This window comes from Coregonus clupeaformis, chromosome 20, assembly GCF_020615455.1.
Source record: "Coregonus clupeaformis isolate EN_2021a chromosome 20, ASM2061545v1, whole genome shotgun sequence".
NCBI classification, from domain to species: domain Eukaryota; kingdom Metazoa; phylum Chordata; class Actinopteri; order Salmoniformes; family Salmonidae; genus Coregonus; species Coregonus clupeaformis.
In genome coordinates this window covers 22,256,917-22,270,364 of record NC_059211.1, presented here as the reverse complement: position 1 = coordinate 22,270,364, position 13,448 = coordinate 22,256,917, and the positions used below count along the sequence as shown (strand labels likewise).

Genomic DNA, 13,448 nt, shown 5'->3' with positions numbered 1-13,448 from the left:
AATATGAATATAGGAATTTGATGATTTAAGCTTGAAGGCCATTTAAAAACAGTACGGAACTTCAACCAGGAAGTAGGCAGGACTTTCATAGCGTATTGGTAAATGTTAACGCATAGCTACCTGCGCCACAACATCCCATCCACTGTACAACTACACTGGCAGATTATGAAATATTTTGAGAGTAATTTATTTGATGTCATGCTTATGAAACACACATAGTTGCTCTTCACATCAGATGAAAACATTTTTAATGGTATATTGAATTGGCTACAATCGCACAATACATTATTATGACCAATGAAGATATATCCATTGTAGGTTACACTATACATGTATTGCTCTGATAAATTTACTAGCTATCATAGTTATTATACAGTACAATGTTGTGGAATACTTTTCATATGTGATCTAAGGTAGCAAAAAAAATGTGAACATTGTCCAGCCAGGGCAAAAGAGGGGAAGTATTGGGAGTCATAGTGCTTGCAGTTTTCCCTTAATACCAAAGTAGCTTTGTATGTCAGAAAAGTGTTAATAAGCTGTTATTGCAGTAACGGAAGATGTTTATCAATCAGATTTGAAACCTGTCCAGTCCCAGGTTAGTTTTCCTCTTGCCTGGACAGTTGCTTGCTGCTGGTGAGGCTCGTGGAGGTGGTGGCACATGAGGGGGAGGTAGAACCACCACTACCCCCAGCGAGCCCTTCAGTCTGGGGGAAGTCTGACTGGAGCTGGGGGGGTGGTGGTGGTGCTCATGGGGGTGCAGGTGTGTGTGCATGTGTTTATGGTCCTCATCTTCACTCTGATGCCCACTGTGCCCACTGTCTCCTCTGGCATGGGCCTCCTCCTCTGCCTTGGCAGCCTGAGAGATGGACATAATAATGATAATTTTATTTGTAAAATGCTTATGAAATGGTACAATCCTTATGCCCACTCCCAGATCAACCCCTTTCCCCCAGGCCTATACCTAGTCTTGGTCTTGAATATAGACCACAATTTAGTCAGATCTGGATTGGAAAAAAGCCTGCATTGCGGAGGTCTCCTCTGCTCAGTTACTGATGTTTCTATGACTGCTATGCTGGCCTCTCAGTTACTGAGGTTTCTATGACTGCTATGCTGGCCTCTCAGTTACTGAGGTTTCTATGACTGCTATGCTGGCCTCTCAGTTACTGAGGTTTCTATGACTGCTATGCTGGCCTCTCAGTTACTGAGGTTTCTATGACTGCTATGCTGGCCTCTCAGTTACTGAGGTTTCTATGACTGCTATGCTGGCCTCTCAGTTACTGAGGTTTCTATGACTGCTATGCTGGCCTCTCAGTTACTGAGGTTTCTATGACTGCTATGCTGGCCTCTCAGTTACTGAGGTTTCTATGACTGCTATGCTGGCCTCTCAGTTACTGATGTTTCTATGACTGCTATGCTGGCCTCTCAGTTACTGAGGTTTCTATGACTGCTATGCTGGCCTCTCAGTTACTGAGGTTTTTATGACTGCTATGCTGGCCTCTCAGTTACTGATGTTTCTATGACTGCTATGCTGGCCTCTCAGTTACTGAGGTTTCTATGACTGCTATGCTGGCCTCTCAGTTACTGATGTTTCTATGACTGCTATGCTGGCCTCTCAGTTACTGATGTTTCTATGACTGCTATGCTGGCCTCTCAGTTACTGAGGTTTCTATGACTGCTATGCTGGCCTCTCAGTTACTGATGTTTCTATGACTGCTATGCTGGCCTCTCAGTTACTGAGGTGTCATCGTTGCATGGTAGTGATGGCCTCTCAGTTACTGAGGTGTCATCGTTGCATGGTAGTGATGGCCTCTCAGTTACTGAGGTTTCATCGTTGCGTGGTAGTGATGGCCTCTCAGTTACTGAGGTTTCATCGTTGCGTGGTAGTGATGGCCTCTCAGTTACTGAGGTTTCATCGTTGCGTGGTAGTGATGGCCTCTCAGTTACTGAGGTTTCATCGTTGCGTGGTAGTGATGGCCTCTCAGTTACTGAGGTGTCATCGTTGCGTGGTAGTGATGGCCTCTCAGTTACTGAGGTTTCATCGTTGCGTGGTAGTGATGGCCTCTCAGTTACTGAGGTGTCATCGTTGCGTGGTAGTGATGGCCTCTCAGTTACTGAGGTTTCATCGTTGCGTGGTAGTGATGGCCTCTCAGTTACTGAGGTTTCATCGTTGCGTGGTAGTGATGGCCTCTCAGTTACTGAGGTTTCATCGTTGCGTGGTAGTGATGGCCTCTCAGTTACTGAGGTGTCATCGTTGCATGGTAGTGATGGCCTCTCAGTTACTGAGGTGTCATCGTTGCGTGGTAGTGATGGCCTGTCAGTTACTGAGGTGTCATCGTTGCATGGTAGTGATGGCCTCTCAGTTACTGAGGTGTCATCGTTGCGTGGTAGTGATGGCCTGTCAGTTACTGAGGTTTCATCGTTGCATGGTAGTGATGGCCTCTCAGTTACTGAGGTTTCATCGTTGCATGGTAGTGATGGCCTCTCAGTTACTGAGGTTTCATCGTTGCGTGGTAGTGATGGCCTGTCAGTTACTGAGGTTTCATCGTTGCGTGGTAGTGATGGCCTCTCAGTTACTGAGGTGTCATCGTTGCGTGGTAGTGATGGCCTCTCAGTTACTGAGGTTTCATCGTTGCATGGTAGTGATGGCCTGTCAGTTACTGAGGTTTCTATGACTGCTATGCTGGCCTCTCAGTTACTGAGGTTTCATCGTTGCGTGGTAGTGATGGCCTGTCAGTTACTGAGGTTTCATCGTTGCATGGTAGTGATGGCCTGTCAGTTACTGAGGTTTCTATGACTGCTATGCTGGCCTCTCAGTTACTGAGGTTTCTATGACTGCTATGCTGGCCTCTCAGTTACTGAGGTTTCTATGACTGCTATGCTGGCCTCTCAGTTACTGAGGTTTCTATGACTGCTATGCTGGCCTCTCAGTTACTGAGGTTTCTATGACTGCTATGCTGGCCTCTCAGTTACTGATGTTTCTATGACTGCTATGCTGGCCTCTCAGTTACTGATGTTTCTATGACTGCTATGCTGGCCTCTCAGTTACTGAGGTTTCATCGTTGCATGGTAGTGATGGCCTGTCAGTTACTGAGGTGTCATCGTTGCGTGGTAGTGATGGCCTCTCAGTTACTGAGGTTTCATCGTTGCGTGGTAGTGATGGCCTGTCAGTTACTGAGGTTTCATCGTTGCGTGGTAGTGATGGCCTGTCAGTTACTGAGGTTTCATCGTTGCATGGTAGTGATGGCCTGTCAGTTACTGAGGTGTCATCGTTGCATGGTAGTGATGGCCTGTCAGTTACTGAGGTTTCATCGTTGCATGGTAGTGATGGCCTGTCAGTTACTGAGGTGTCATCGTTGCATGGTAGTGATGGCCTGTCAGTTACTGAGGTTTCATCGTTGCATGGTAGTGATGGCCTGTCAGTTACTGAGGTTTCATCGTTGCGTGGTAGTGATGGCACTGTTGTGGAAGATTCCTACCTCTGGTTCAAAGATTTCACACTTGACCTCGATGGAGAGTTTGGTCTGAAACGTGCCATCATCCAGAGTGGTGTGAGAGCCTGTGCAAAAGCCCTTGTGCTAGGGGACAGAACACGGAATAGGATTGTTCAAATAGAGTAACACGATATGATGCTAGTGACAACACTGAGACTGATGTGAGGCTACTTTCCTCCACTATCAGCTTGCCACATACAAATCATAATTATGACCAGATGATTACTAATTTTTCCCTATTTTAAAACATGTGATAGTGTGTAGATGTGTGTAGATGTAGTGTAGATGTGTGTAGATGTAGTGTAGATGTAGTGTAGATGTAGTGAGGATGTGTGTAGATGTAGTGTAGATGTAGTGTAGATGTGTGTAGATGTAGTGCAGATGTAGTGTAGATGTGTGTAGATGTGTGTAGATGTAGTGCAGATGTAGTGCAGATGTAGTGTAGATGTAGTGAGGATGTGTGTAGATGTGTGTAGATGTGTGTAGATGTGTGTAGATGTGTGTAGATGTAGTGGAGATGCGTGGAGATGTAGTGTAGATGTGTGTAGATGTAGTGTAGATGTGTGTAGATGTGTGTAGATGTGTGTAGATGTAGTGTAGATGTAGTGGAGATGTAGTGTAGATGTAGTGTAGATGCATGTAGATGTAGTGTAGATGTAGTGAGGATGTGTGTAGATGTGTGTAGATGTGTGTTGATGTGTGTAGATGTGTGTAGATGTAGTGGAGATGCGTGGAGATGTAGTGTAGATGTAGTGTAGATGTGTGTAGATGTAGTGTATATGTGTGTAGATGTGTGTAGATGTGTGTAGATGTGTGTAGATGTAGATGTAGATGTAGTGTAGATGTAGTGTTGATGTAGTGTAGATGTAGATGTGTGTAGAAGTAGTGTAGATGTAGTGTAGATGTAGTGTAGATGCATGTAGATGTAGTGTAGATGTAGTGGAGATGTAGTGGAGATGTAGTGGAGATGTAGTGTAGATGTAGTATAGATGTAGTATAGATGTAGTGTAGATGTGTGGAGATGTAGTGTAGATGTAGATGTAGTGTAGATGTAGATGTGTGTAGATGTGTGTAGATGTAGTGTAGATGTGTTTAGATGTAGATGTAGTGCAGATGTAGTGTAGATGTAGTGTTGATGTGTGTAGATGTGTGTAGATGTGTGTAGATGTAGTGTAGATGTAGTGAGGATGTGTGTAGATGTGTGTAGATGTAGTGTAGATGTAGTGTTGATGTGTGTAGATGTGTGTAGATGTGTGTAGGTGTGTGTTGATGTGTGTAGATGTGTGTAGATGTAGTAGAGATGCGTGGAGATGTAGTGTAGATGTGTGTAGATGTAGTGTATATGTGTGTAGATGTAGTGTAGATGTGTGTAGATGTAGTGTAGATGTAGTGTTGATGTGTGTAGATGTGTGTAGATGTGTGTAGATGTGTGTAGATGTAGATGTAGTGTTGATGTAGTGTAGATGTAGATGTGTGTAGAAGTAGTGTAGATGTAGTGTAGATGTAGTGTAGATGTAGTGTAGATGCATGTAGATGTAGTGTACATGTAGTGGAGATGTAGTGGAGATGTAGTGTAGATGTAGTATAGATGTAGTATAGATGTAGTGTAGATGTAGTGTAGATGTGTGGAGATGTAGTGTAGATGTAGATGTAGTGTAGATGTATATGTGTGTAGATGTAGTGTAGATGTAGTGTAGATGTGTTTAGATGTAGATGTAGTGCAGATGTAGTGTAGATGTAGTGTTGATGTGTGTAGATGTGTGTAGATGTAGTGTTGATGTGTGTAGATGTGTGTAGATGTGTGGAGATGTAGTGTAGATGTGTGTAGATGTGTGTAGATGTAGTGTTGATGTAGTGTTGATGTAGTGTAGATGTGTGGAGATGTAGTATAGATGTGTGTAGACGTAGTGTAGATGTGTGTAGGTGTAGTGTAGATGTAGTGTATATGCATGTAGATGTAGTGTAGATGTAGTGTAGATGTAGTGGAGATGTAGTGTAGATGTATATAGATGTAGTGTAGATGTAGTATAGATGTAGTGTAGATGTGTGTAGATGTAGTGTAGATGTAGTGTAGATGTAGTGTAGATGTAGTGTAGATGTAGTGTAGATGTATATAGATGTAGTGTAGATGTAGTGTAGATGTATATAGATGTAGTGTAGATGTAGTATAGATGTAGTGTAGATGTAGTGTAGATGTAGTGTAGATGTGTGGAGATGTAGTGTAGATGTAGTGTAGATGCGTGTAGATGTAGTGAGGATGTGTGTAGATGTGTGTAGATGTGTGTTGATGTGTGTAGATGTAGTGGAGATGCGTGGAGATGTAGTGTAGATGTGTGTAGATGTAGTGTAGATGTGTGTAGATGTGTGTAGATGTGTGTAGATGTAGTGTAGATGTAGTGTAGATGTAGTGTAGATGCATGTAGATGTAGTGTAGATGTAGTGAGGATGTGTGTAGATGTGTGTAGATGTGTGTTGATGTGTGTAGATGTGTGTAGATGTAGTGGAGATGCGTGGAGATGTAGTGTAGATGTAGTGTAGATGTGTGTAGATGTAGTGTATATGTGTGTAGATGTGTGTAGATGTGTGTAGATGTAGATGTAGTGTAGATGTAGTGTTGATGTATTGTAGATGTAGATGTGTGTAGAAGTAGTGTAGATGTAGTGTAGATGTAGTGTAGATGCATGTAGATGTAGTGTAGATGTAGTGTAGATGTAGTGTAGATGTAGTGGAGATGTAGTGGAGATGTAGTGTAGATGTAGTATAGATGTAGTATAGATGTAGTGTAGATGTGTGGAGATGTAGTGTAGATGTAGATATAGTGTAGATGTAGATGTGTGTAGATGTGTGTAGATGTAGTGTAGATGTGTTTAGATGTAGATGTAGTGCAGATGTAGTGTAGATGTAGTGTTGATGTGTGTAGATGTGTGTAGATGTAGTGTAGATGTAGTGAGGATGTGTGTAGATGTGTGTAGATGTAGTGTAGATGTAGTGTTGATGTGTGTAGATGTGTGTAGATGTGTGTAGATGTGTGTTGATGTGTGTAGATGTGTGTAGATGTAGTAGAGATGCGTGGAGATGTAGTGTAGATGTAGTGTAGATGTGTGTAGATGTAGTGTATATGTGTGTAGATGTAGTGTAGATGTGTGTAGATGTAGTGTTGATGTGTGTAGATGTGTGTAGATGTGTGTGGATGTAGATGTAGTGTTGATGTAGTGTAGATGTAGATGTGTGTATAAGTAGTGTAGATGTAGTGTAGATGTAGTGTAGATGTAGTGTAGATGTAGTGTAGATGCATGTAGATGTAGTGTAGATGTAGTGGAGATGTAGTGGAGATGTAGTGGAGATGTAGTGTATATGTAGTATAGATGTAGTATAGATGTAGTGTAGATGTAGTGTAGATGTGTGGAGATGTAGTGTAGATGTAGATGTAGTGTAGATGTATATGTGTGTAGATGTAGTGTAGATGTAGTGTAGATGTGTTTAGATGTAGATGTAGTGCAGATGTAGTGTAGATGTAGTGTTGATGTGTGTAGATGTGTGTAGATGTAGTGTTGATGTGTGTAGATGTGTGTAGATGTGTGGAGATGTAGTGTAGATGTGTGTAGATGTGTGTAGATGTAGATGTAGTGTTGATGTAGTGTAGATGTGTGGAGATGTAGTATAGATGTGTGTAGACGTAGTGTAGATGTGTGTAGGTGTAGTGTAGATGTAGTGTATATGCATGTAGATGTAGTGTAGATGTAGTGGAGATGTAGTGTAGATGTATATAGATGTAGTGTAGATGTAGTATAGATGTAGTGTAGATGTGTGTAGATGTAGTGTAGATGTAGTGTAGATGTATATAGATGTAGTGTAGATGTAGTGTAGATGTATATAGATGTAGTGTAGATGTAGTATAGATGTAGTGTAGATGTAGTGTAGATGTGTGGAGATGTAGTGTAGATGTAGTGTAGATGCGTGTAGATGTAGTGTAGATGTATATAGATGTAGTGTAGATGTGTGTAGATGTAGTGTAGATGTGATTAGATGTAGTGTAGATGTAGTGTAGATGTGTGTAGATGTAGTGTAGATGTAGATGTAGTGTAGGTGTAGTGTAGATGTGTGGAGATGTAGTGTAGATGTAGATGTAGTGGAGATGTAGTGTAGATGTGTGTAGATGTAGTGTATATGTGTGGAGATATGTGGAGATGTAGTGTAGATGTAGTGTAGATGTGTATATGTGTGTAGATGTGTATAGATGTAGTGTAGATGTAGATGTAAATGTAGTGTGGAGATGTAGTGTAGATGTAGATGTAGTGTAGATGTGGGTAGATGTAGTGTAGATGTAGTGTAGATGTGTGTAGATGTAGTGTAGATATGTATAGAGGTAGTGTAGATGTGTGTAGATGTAGTGTAGATGTGTGTAGATGTAGTGTAGATGTGTATAGATGTAGTGTAGATGTGTGTAGATGTAGTGTAGATGTGTTTAGATGTAGTGTAGATGTGTATAGATGTAGTGTAGATGTGTGTAGATGTAGTGTGGTACTGTACTCACTGCAAATTCACAGTCCATCATTTTACACTGGGTCAGATCGACGTCAGGAGTGTCCTTAGCACATACCGTCTCTCTGATGGTGAACTTCACAAAGTAGGCCGGACTCACCACCCACTGTGAAGACGAAGCAATATGCTTTGAACTTGAAATATACAGAACAAAAATATAAACGCAACATATAAAGTGTTGGTCCCATGTTTCATAAGCTGAAATAAAAGATCCCAGAAATGTTCCATACACACAAAAAGCTTTTTTCTCTCAAATGTTGTGCACAAATTTATTTACATCCCTGTTAGTGAGCATTTCTCTTTTGCCAAGATAATCCATCTACCTGACAGGTGTGGCATATCAAGAAGCTGATTAAACAGCATGATCATTACACAGGTGCACCTTGTGCTGGGGACAATAAAAGGCCACTCTAAAATGTGCAGTTTTGTCACAGAACACAATGCCACAGATGTCTCAAATTTTGAGGGAGCGTGCAATTGGCATGTTGACTGCAGGAATGTCCACCAGAGCTGTTGCCAGAGAATTGAATGCTCATTTCTCTACCATAAGCCGCCTCCAATGGCGTTTTAGAGAATTTGGCAGTACGTCCAACCGGCCTCACAACCACAGACCACATGTAACCACACCAGCCCAGGAGCTCAACATCCGGCTTCTTCACCTGCGGGATCGTCTGAGACCAGCCACCCGGAAAGCTAATTTTTGCACAAACTGTCAGAAACCATCTCAGGGAAGCTCATCTACGTGCTCATCGTCCTCACCAAGGTCTTGACCATACTGCAGTTCGGCATCGTAACCGACTTCAGTGGCCACAGGCACGCTGGAGAAGTGTGCTCTTCATCGAGGAATCCCGGTTTCAACTATCCCGGGCAGATGGCGTCATGTGGGCGAGCGGTTTGCTAATGTCAACATTGTGAAAAGAGTGCCCCATGGTGGCAGTGAGGTTATGGTATGGGCAGGCATAAGCTACGGACAACGAACACAATTGCATTTTATCGATGGCAATTTGAATGCCATCGAGGCCCATTGTCGTGCAATTCATCCGCCACCATCACCGCATGTTTCAGCATGATAATGCACGGCCTCATGTCGCAAGGATCTGTACACCATTCCTGGAAGTTCCATGACCTGCAAAGTCACCAGACATGTCACCCATTGAGCATGTTTGGGATGCTCTGGATCGACGTGTGCGACAGCGTGTTTTAGTTCCCGCCAATATCCAGCAACTTCGCACAGCCATTGAAGAGGAGTGGGACAACATTCCACAGGCCACAATCAACAGCCTGATCAACTCTATGCGAAGGAGATGTGTCGCGCTTCTTGAGGCAAATGGTGGTCACACCAGATACTGAATGGTTTTCTGATCCACACCCCTACCTTTTTTTAAGGTGTCTGTGACCATCAGATGCATATCTGTATTCCCAGTCATGTGAAATCCATAGATTAGGGCCTAAAATATTTATTTCAATTGACTAACTTCCAAATATGAACTGTAAATGAGTAAAATCTTAGAAATTGTTGCATGTTGCGTTTGTATTTTTGTGCAGTGTAGTTTACACAGCATCACGATTTTAATTATGAGCGAGAGTCACATAAATTCCTTTCAAATGCTCTTCAGATTTTTGGTTTCACCGTCTCATGTCGGTGGATTGTCTTCTACTCCTCTCCAATAGCAAAGTGCTATTTTTATTTAAATAACAAAACATTTCATATCTGACGTAGGCCTACAACATAGAACGATCTCACAGACCTGCATGCTAGCTCCTGTTACGTTGAGGAGGGTGAAGTAGTTTGGCAGGCGATTCATTCTGTTGTATTTCTGGAGGATCAGATTAGCCGTCTCCGCTATGATGGGGTCATCCAGGTGCTCTGCTGTTGGACAGTCTGGACACGTGTCGACAATGACCGTGGCAGGCACTGGACACAAGGTCAAAGGTCAGGGGTCAGGGGTTACAGTTCACTACAGGTTAGTCAACTCAAAGCAACAATGCACCAGTAAGTCATTGAACTGAAAGGGTTTTGTGGTTACAGTAGCTACTGTATATTGTTCCTGACCTCATGACCTGACCAGGAAAAACGGAGCCCTAGTGAGCCTATGCAAACAGACTCTACCTTGTTGGATGGTACATTTATAGCTGCGGAGTTCCACACCCTTCCCAACAGAGATAGACGCCATACACTGCCCATACACCTGTGGAGTGGTAAGAGAGTTTCATTCGCATATCCCACTCTCCACTAGGCTGATCCCAGATCTGTTTTTGCCTACTCCATTGTCATTGTCAAGTTTGGCATGACAATTCTATGAGGAGTTGGCAAGAGAGGAGAAACAGACTGGCATTCAGTCTAACTCCCCACACCCTATAAGCCTAACTCCCCACACCCTATAAACCTAACTCCCCACACCCTATAAGCCTAACTCCCCACACCCTATAAACCTAACTCCCCACACCCTATAAGCCTAACTCCCCACACCCTATAAGCCTAACTCCCCACACCCTATAAACCTAACTCCCCACACCCTATAAGCCTAACTCCCCACACCCTATAAACCTAACTCCCCACACCCTATAAGCCTAACTCCCCACACCCTATAAACCTAACTCCCCACACCCTATAAGCCTAACTCCCCACACCCTATAAGCCTAACTCCCCACACCCTATAAGCCTAACTTCCCACACCCTATAAGCCTAACTCCCCACACCCTATAAGTCTAACTCCCCACACCCTATAAGTCTAACTCCCCACACCCTATAAACCTAACTCCCCACACCCTATAAACCTAACTCCCCACACCCTATAAACCTAACTCCCCACACCCTATAAGCCTAACTCTCCACACCCTATAAGCCTAACTCCCCACACCCTATAAACCTAACTCCCCACACCCTATAAGCCTAACTCTCCACACCCTATAAGCCTAACTCCCCACACCCTATAAGTCTAACTCCCCACACCCTATAAGTCTAACTCCCCACACCCTATAAGTCTAACTCCACACACCCTATAAGTCTAACTCCCCACACCCTATAAGTCTAACTCCCCACACCCTATAAGTCTAACTCCACACACCCTATAAGTCTAACTCCCCACACCCTATAAGCCTAACTCCCCACACCCTATAAGTCTAACTCCCCACACCCTATAAGTCTAACTCCCCACACCCTATAAGCCTAACTCCCCACACCCTATAAGTCTAACTCCCCACACCCTATAAGCCTAACTCCCCACACCCTATAAGCCTAACTCCCCACACCCTATAAGCCTAACTCCCCACACCCTATAAACCTAACTCCCCACACCCTATAAGCCTAACTCCCCACACCCTATAAGCCTAACTCCCCACACCCTATAAGCCTAACTCCCCACACCCTATAAGCCTAACTCCCCACACCCTATAAGCCTAACTCCCCACACCCTATAAGTCTAACTCCCCACACCCTATAAGTCTAACTCCCCACACCCTATAAGCCTAACTCCCCCACACCCTATAAGTCTAACTCCCCACACCCTATAAGCCTAACTCCCCACACCCTATAAGCCTAACTCCCCACACCCTATAAGCCTAACTCCCCACACCCTATAAACCTAACTCCCCACACCCTATAAGCCTAACTCCCCACACCCTATAAGCCTAACTCCCCACACCCTATAAGCCTAACTCCCCACACCCTATAAGTCTAACTCCCCACACCCTATAAACCTAACTCCCCACACCCTATAAACCTAACTCCCCACACCCTATAAGCCTAACTCCCCACACCATATAAACCTAACTCCCCACACCATATAAGCCTAACTCCCCACACCATATAAGCCCATACATCCCTATATGGTATACTGCTTACTGGTACGTCAGCTACATCCTTCACTTCACATTTCTTCCATGGCTTCTTGCTGATCACGTGACACTTTGTCTCCAGCACGTCTATGGTCAGGTTGAACAGCACCCCTGCTCCTTCCTGGGGAGAGAGGTGGAGGTAGGGAGGCAGTTACTCCACTAAAGGGGTGAAAAGCCAAAAATTCATGCAATAGTAATTTGACAGCTCAAATAATCTCATTTGTCAAATGCTCTCATAATTGACCAATATACATGTATTTACTTTGGGCAGTTAGTAGATGATTTCTCAACACTTTAGAACTTACCTCTTTTGGACACTAGAGGGAATTTACAGAACAGTATCAATTACTGATAGAGAACCGTGTAGGCTGCCGTGCTTCTTAAAAACAGAAATTATACAACTATAAACAGTACTTTTTACTCACCTCTATCTTTTCTGTAAAGTTTGCGCCCAAAAGACAGGAAAATAAAAAACTCTTGCATTGTTCCATTACACTCAATCAGTGAAGAACACAAATAACTAGAAAAACACCAACAACCTTTTATTAAACAGGAAGAGTAGTACAGTTCAGAACAGTAGCTAGTTGACCAGCCTCACCACTGTCTGCTGGCTGACATCATAGACTCTGTTGAGGCTGAGGATGAATCCTTCGGTGAGGTCAGCATTGATCTTGTCCAGGCCTTCCTCCGCCGCCCTCAGGACCTCTGGGCCCTGGCACCCCACCGCAGGGGTCACCGGGGAGGGGCTGCCCCCATGCCAACACATACACAGGGCTATCAGCCACACACAGAACCACATCCTTTACTGTACACAGCAACCCCGTGTTAGCCTGGTCGCTAATGCTAATGAAGAAACGAGGCTAAAGAACCCTGGGCTGTGTCCTGGGGGTGTACTGTATGCAGACTGAGAGGGGTAGGTGGAGAGGTAGTCAAAGGCCCCTACTGCTAGTCAGCTAGTCAACTTTACCCTCTTCCCCAGAGGACATGTAAATACTGATTTATCTGCTGTTGACCAATTACTTTTTGTACATTTAAACATTGAGTGAGGGGTGGGCTCGGTGTGGAAATAGACAAATATTTGACCTCACTCAAAGGGGGCGGCGGTAGCCTCGAGCTGCCTGTTGGGAAATCTGCAGGAATACTACCTACCGCCATTGTGACCTTAAGCAAAGGAACCTAAGTGCTCCACAGTCCCATGCTCTGCCACAGCACCATGCTCAGCCACAGCACCATGCTCTGCCACAGCACCATGCTCTGCCATAGCCCCTGCTCAGCCACAGCCCCATGCTCTGCCACAGCCCCATGCTCTGCCACAGCCCCTGCTCTGCCACAGCCCCATGCTCAGCCACAGCCCCATGCTCTGCCACAGCCCCATGCTCTGCCACAGCCCCATGCTCTGCCACAGCCCCATGCTCTGCCACAGCCCCATGCTCAGCCACAGCCCCATGCTCAGCCACAGCCCCATGCTCAGCCACAGCCCCATGCTCTGCCACAGCCCCTGCTCAGCCACAGCCCCATGCTCAGCCACAGCCCCATGCTCTGCCACAGCCCCATGCTCTGCCACAGCCCCATGCTCTG

General features: G+C 44.4%; 2 protein-coding genes across 7 annotated transcripts; one reads left to right on the top strand and one right to left on the bottom strand.

The window, feature by feature from the left end:
• Window positions 1-231: 231 nt before the first annotated feature.
• Window positions 232-12,863, bottom strand: si:ch211-284e20.8 (uncharacterized protein LOC563738 homolog). The gene is made up of 7 exons (XM_041840595.2): window positions 12,469-12,863; window positions 11,878-11,991; window positions 10,144-10,222; window positions 9,782-9,948; window positions 8,026-8,139; window positions 3,477-3,575; window positions 232-856 (listed from the first exon to the last, which is right to left on the bottom strand). Exons 1-7 carry the CDS (start codon window positions 12,667-12,669, stop codon window positions 569-571), a joined length of 1,062 nt encoding a protein of 353 aa, XP_041696529.1. The 5' UTR covers window positions 12,670-12,863; the 3' UTR covers window positions 232-568.
• Window positions 863-3,462, top strand: LOC123481429. Of its 6 annotated transcripts, none has more exons than XR_006657100.1 (2): window positions 863-2,784; window positions 3,261-3,462. XR_006657100.1 is itself a non-coding variant. In XM_045205388.1 (2 exons), exon 2 carries the CDS (start codon window positions 1,707-1,709, stop codon window positions 2,670-2,672), a length of 966 nt encoding a protein of 321 aa, XP_045061323.1. In that variant the 5' UTR covers window positions 863-1,054; window positions 1,093-1,706; the 3' UTR covers window positions 2,673-3,462. The 6 variants fall into 6 exon arrangements, 4 of the variants coding, with proteins under 4 accessions (XP_045061323.1, XP_045061322.1, XP_045061320.1 ...); XR_006657099.1 differs by having other exon boundaries at window positions 3,135-3,462; XM_045205388.1 differs by having other exon boundaries at window positions 863-1,054; window positions 1,093-3,462.
• Window positions 12,864-13,448: the final 585 nt, after the last annotated feature.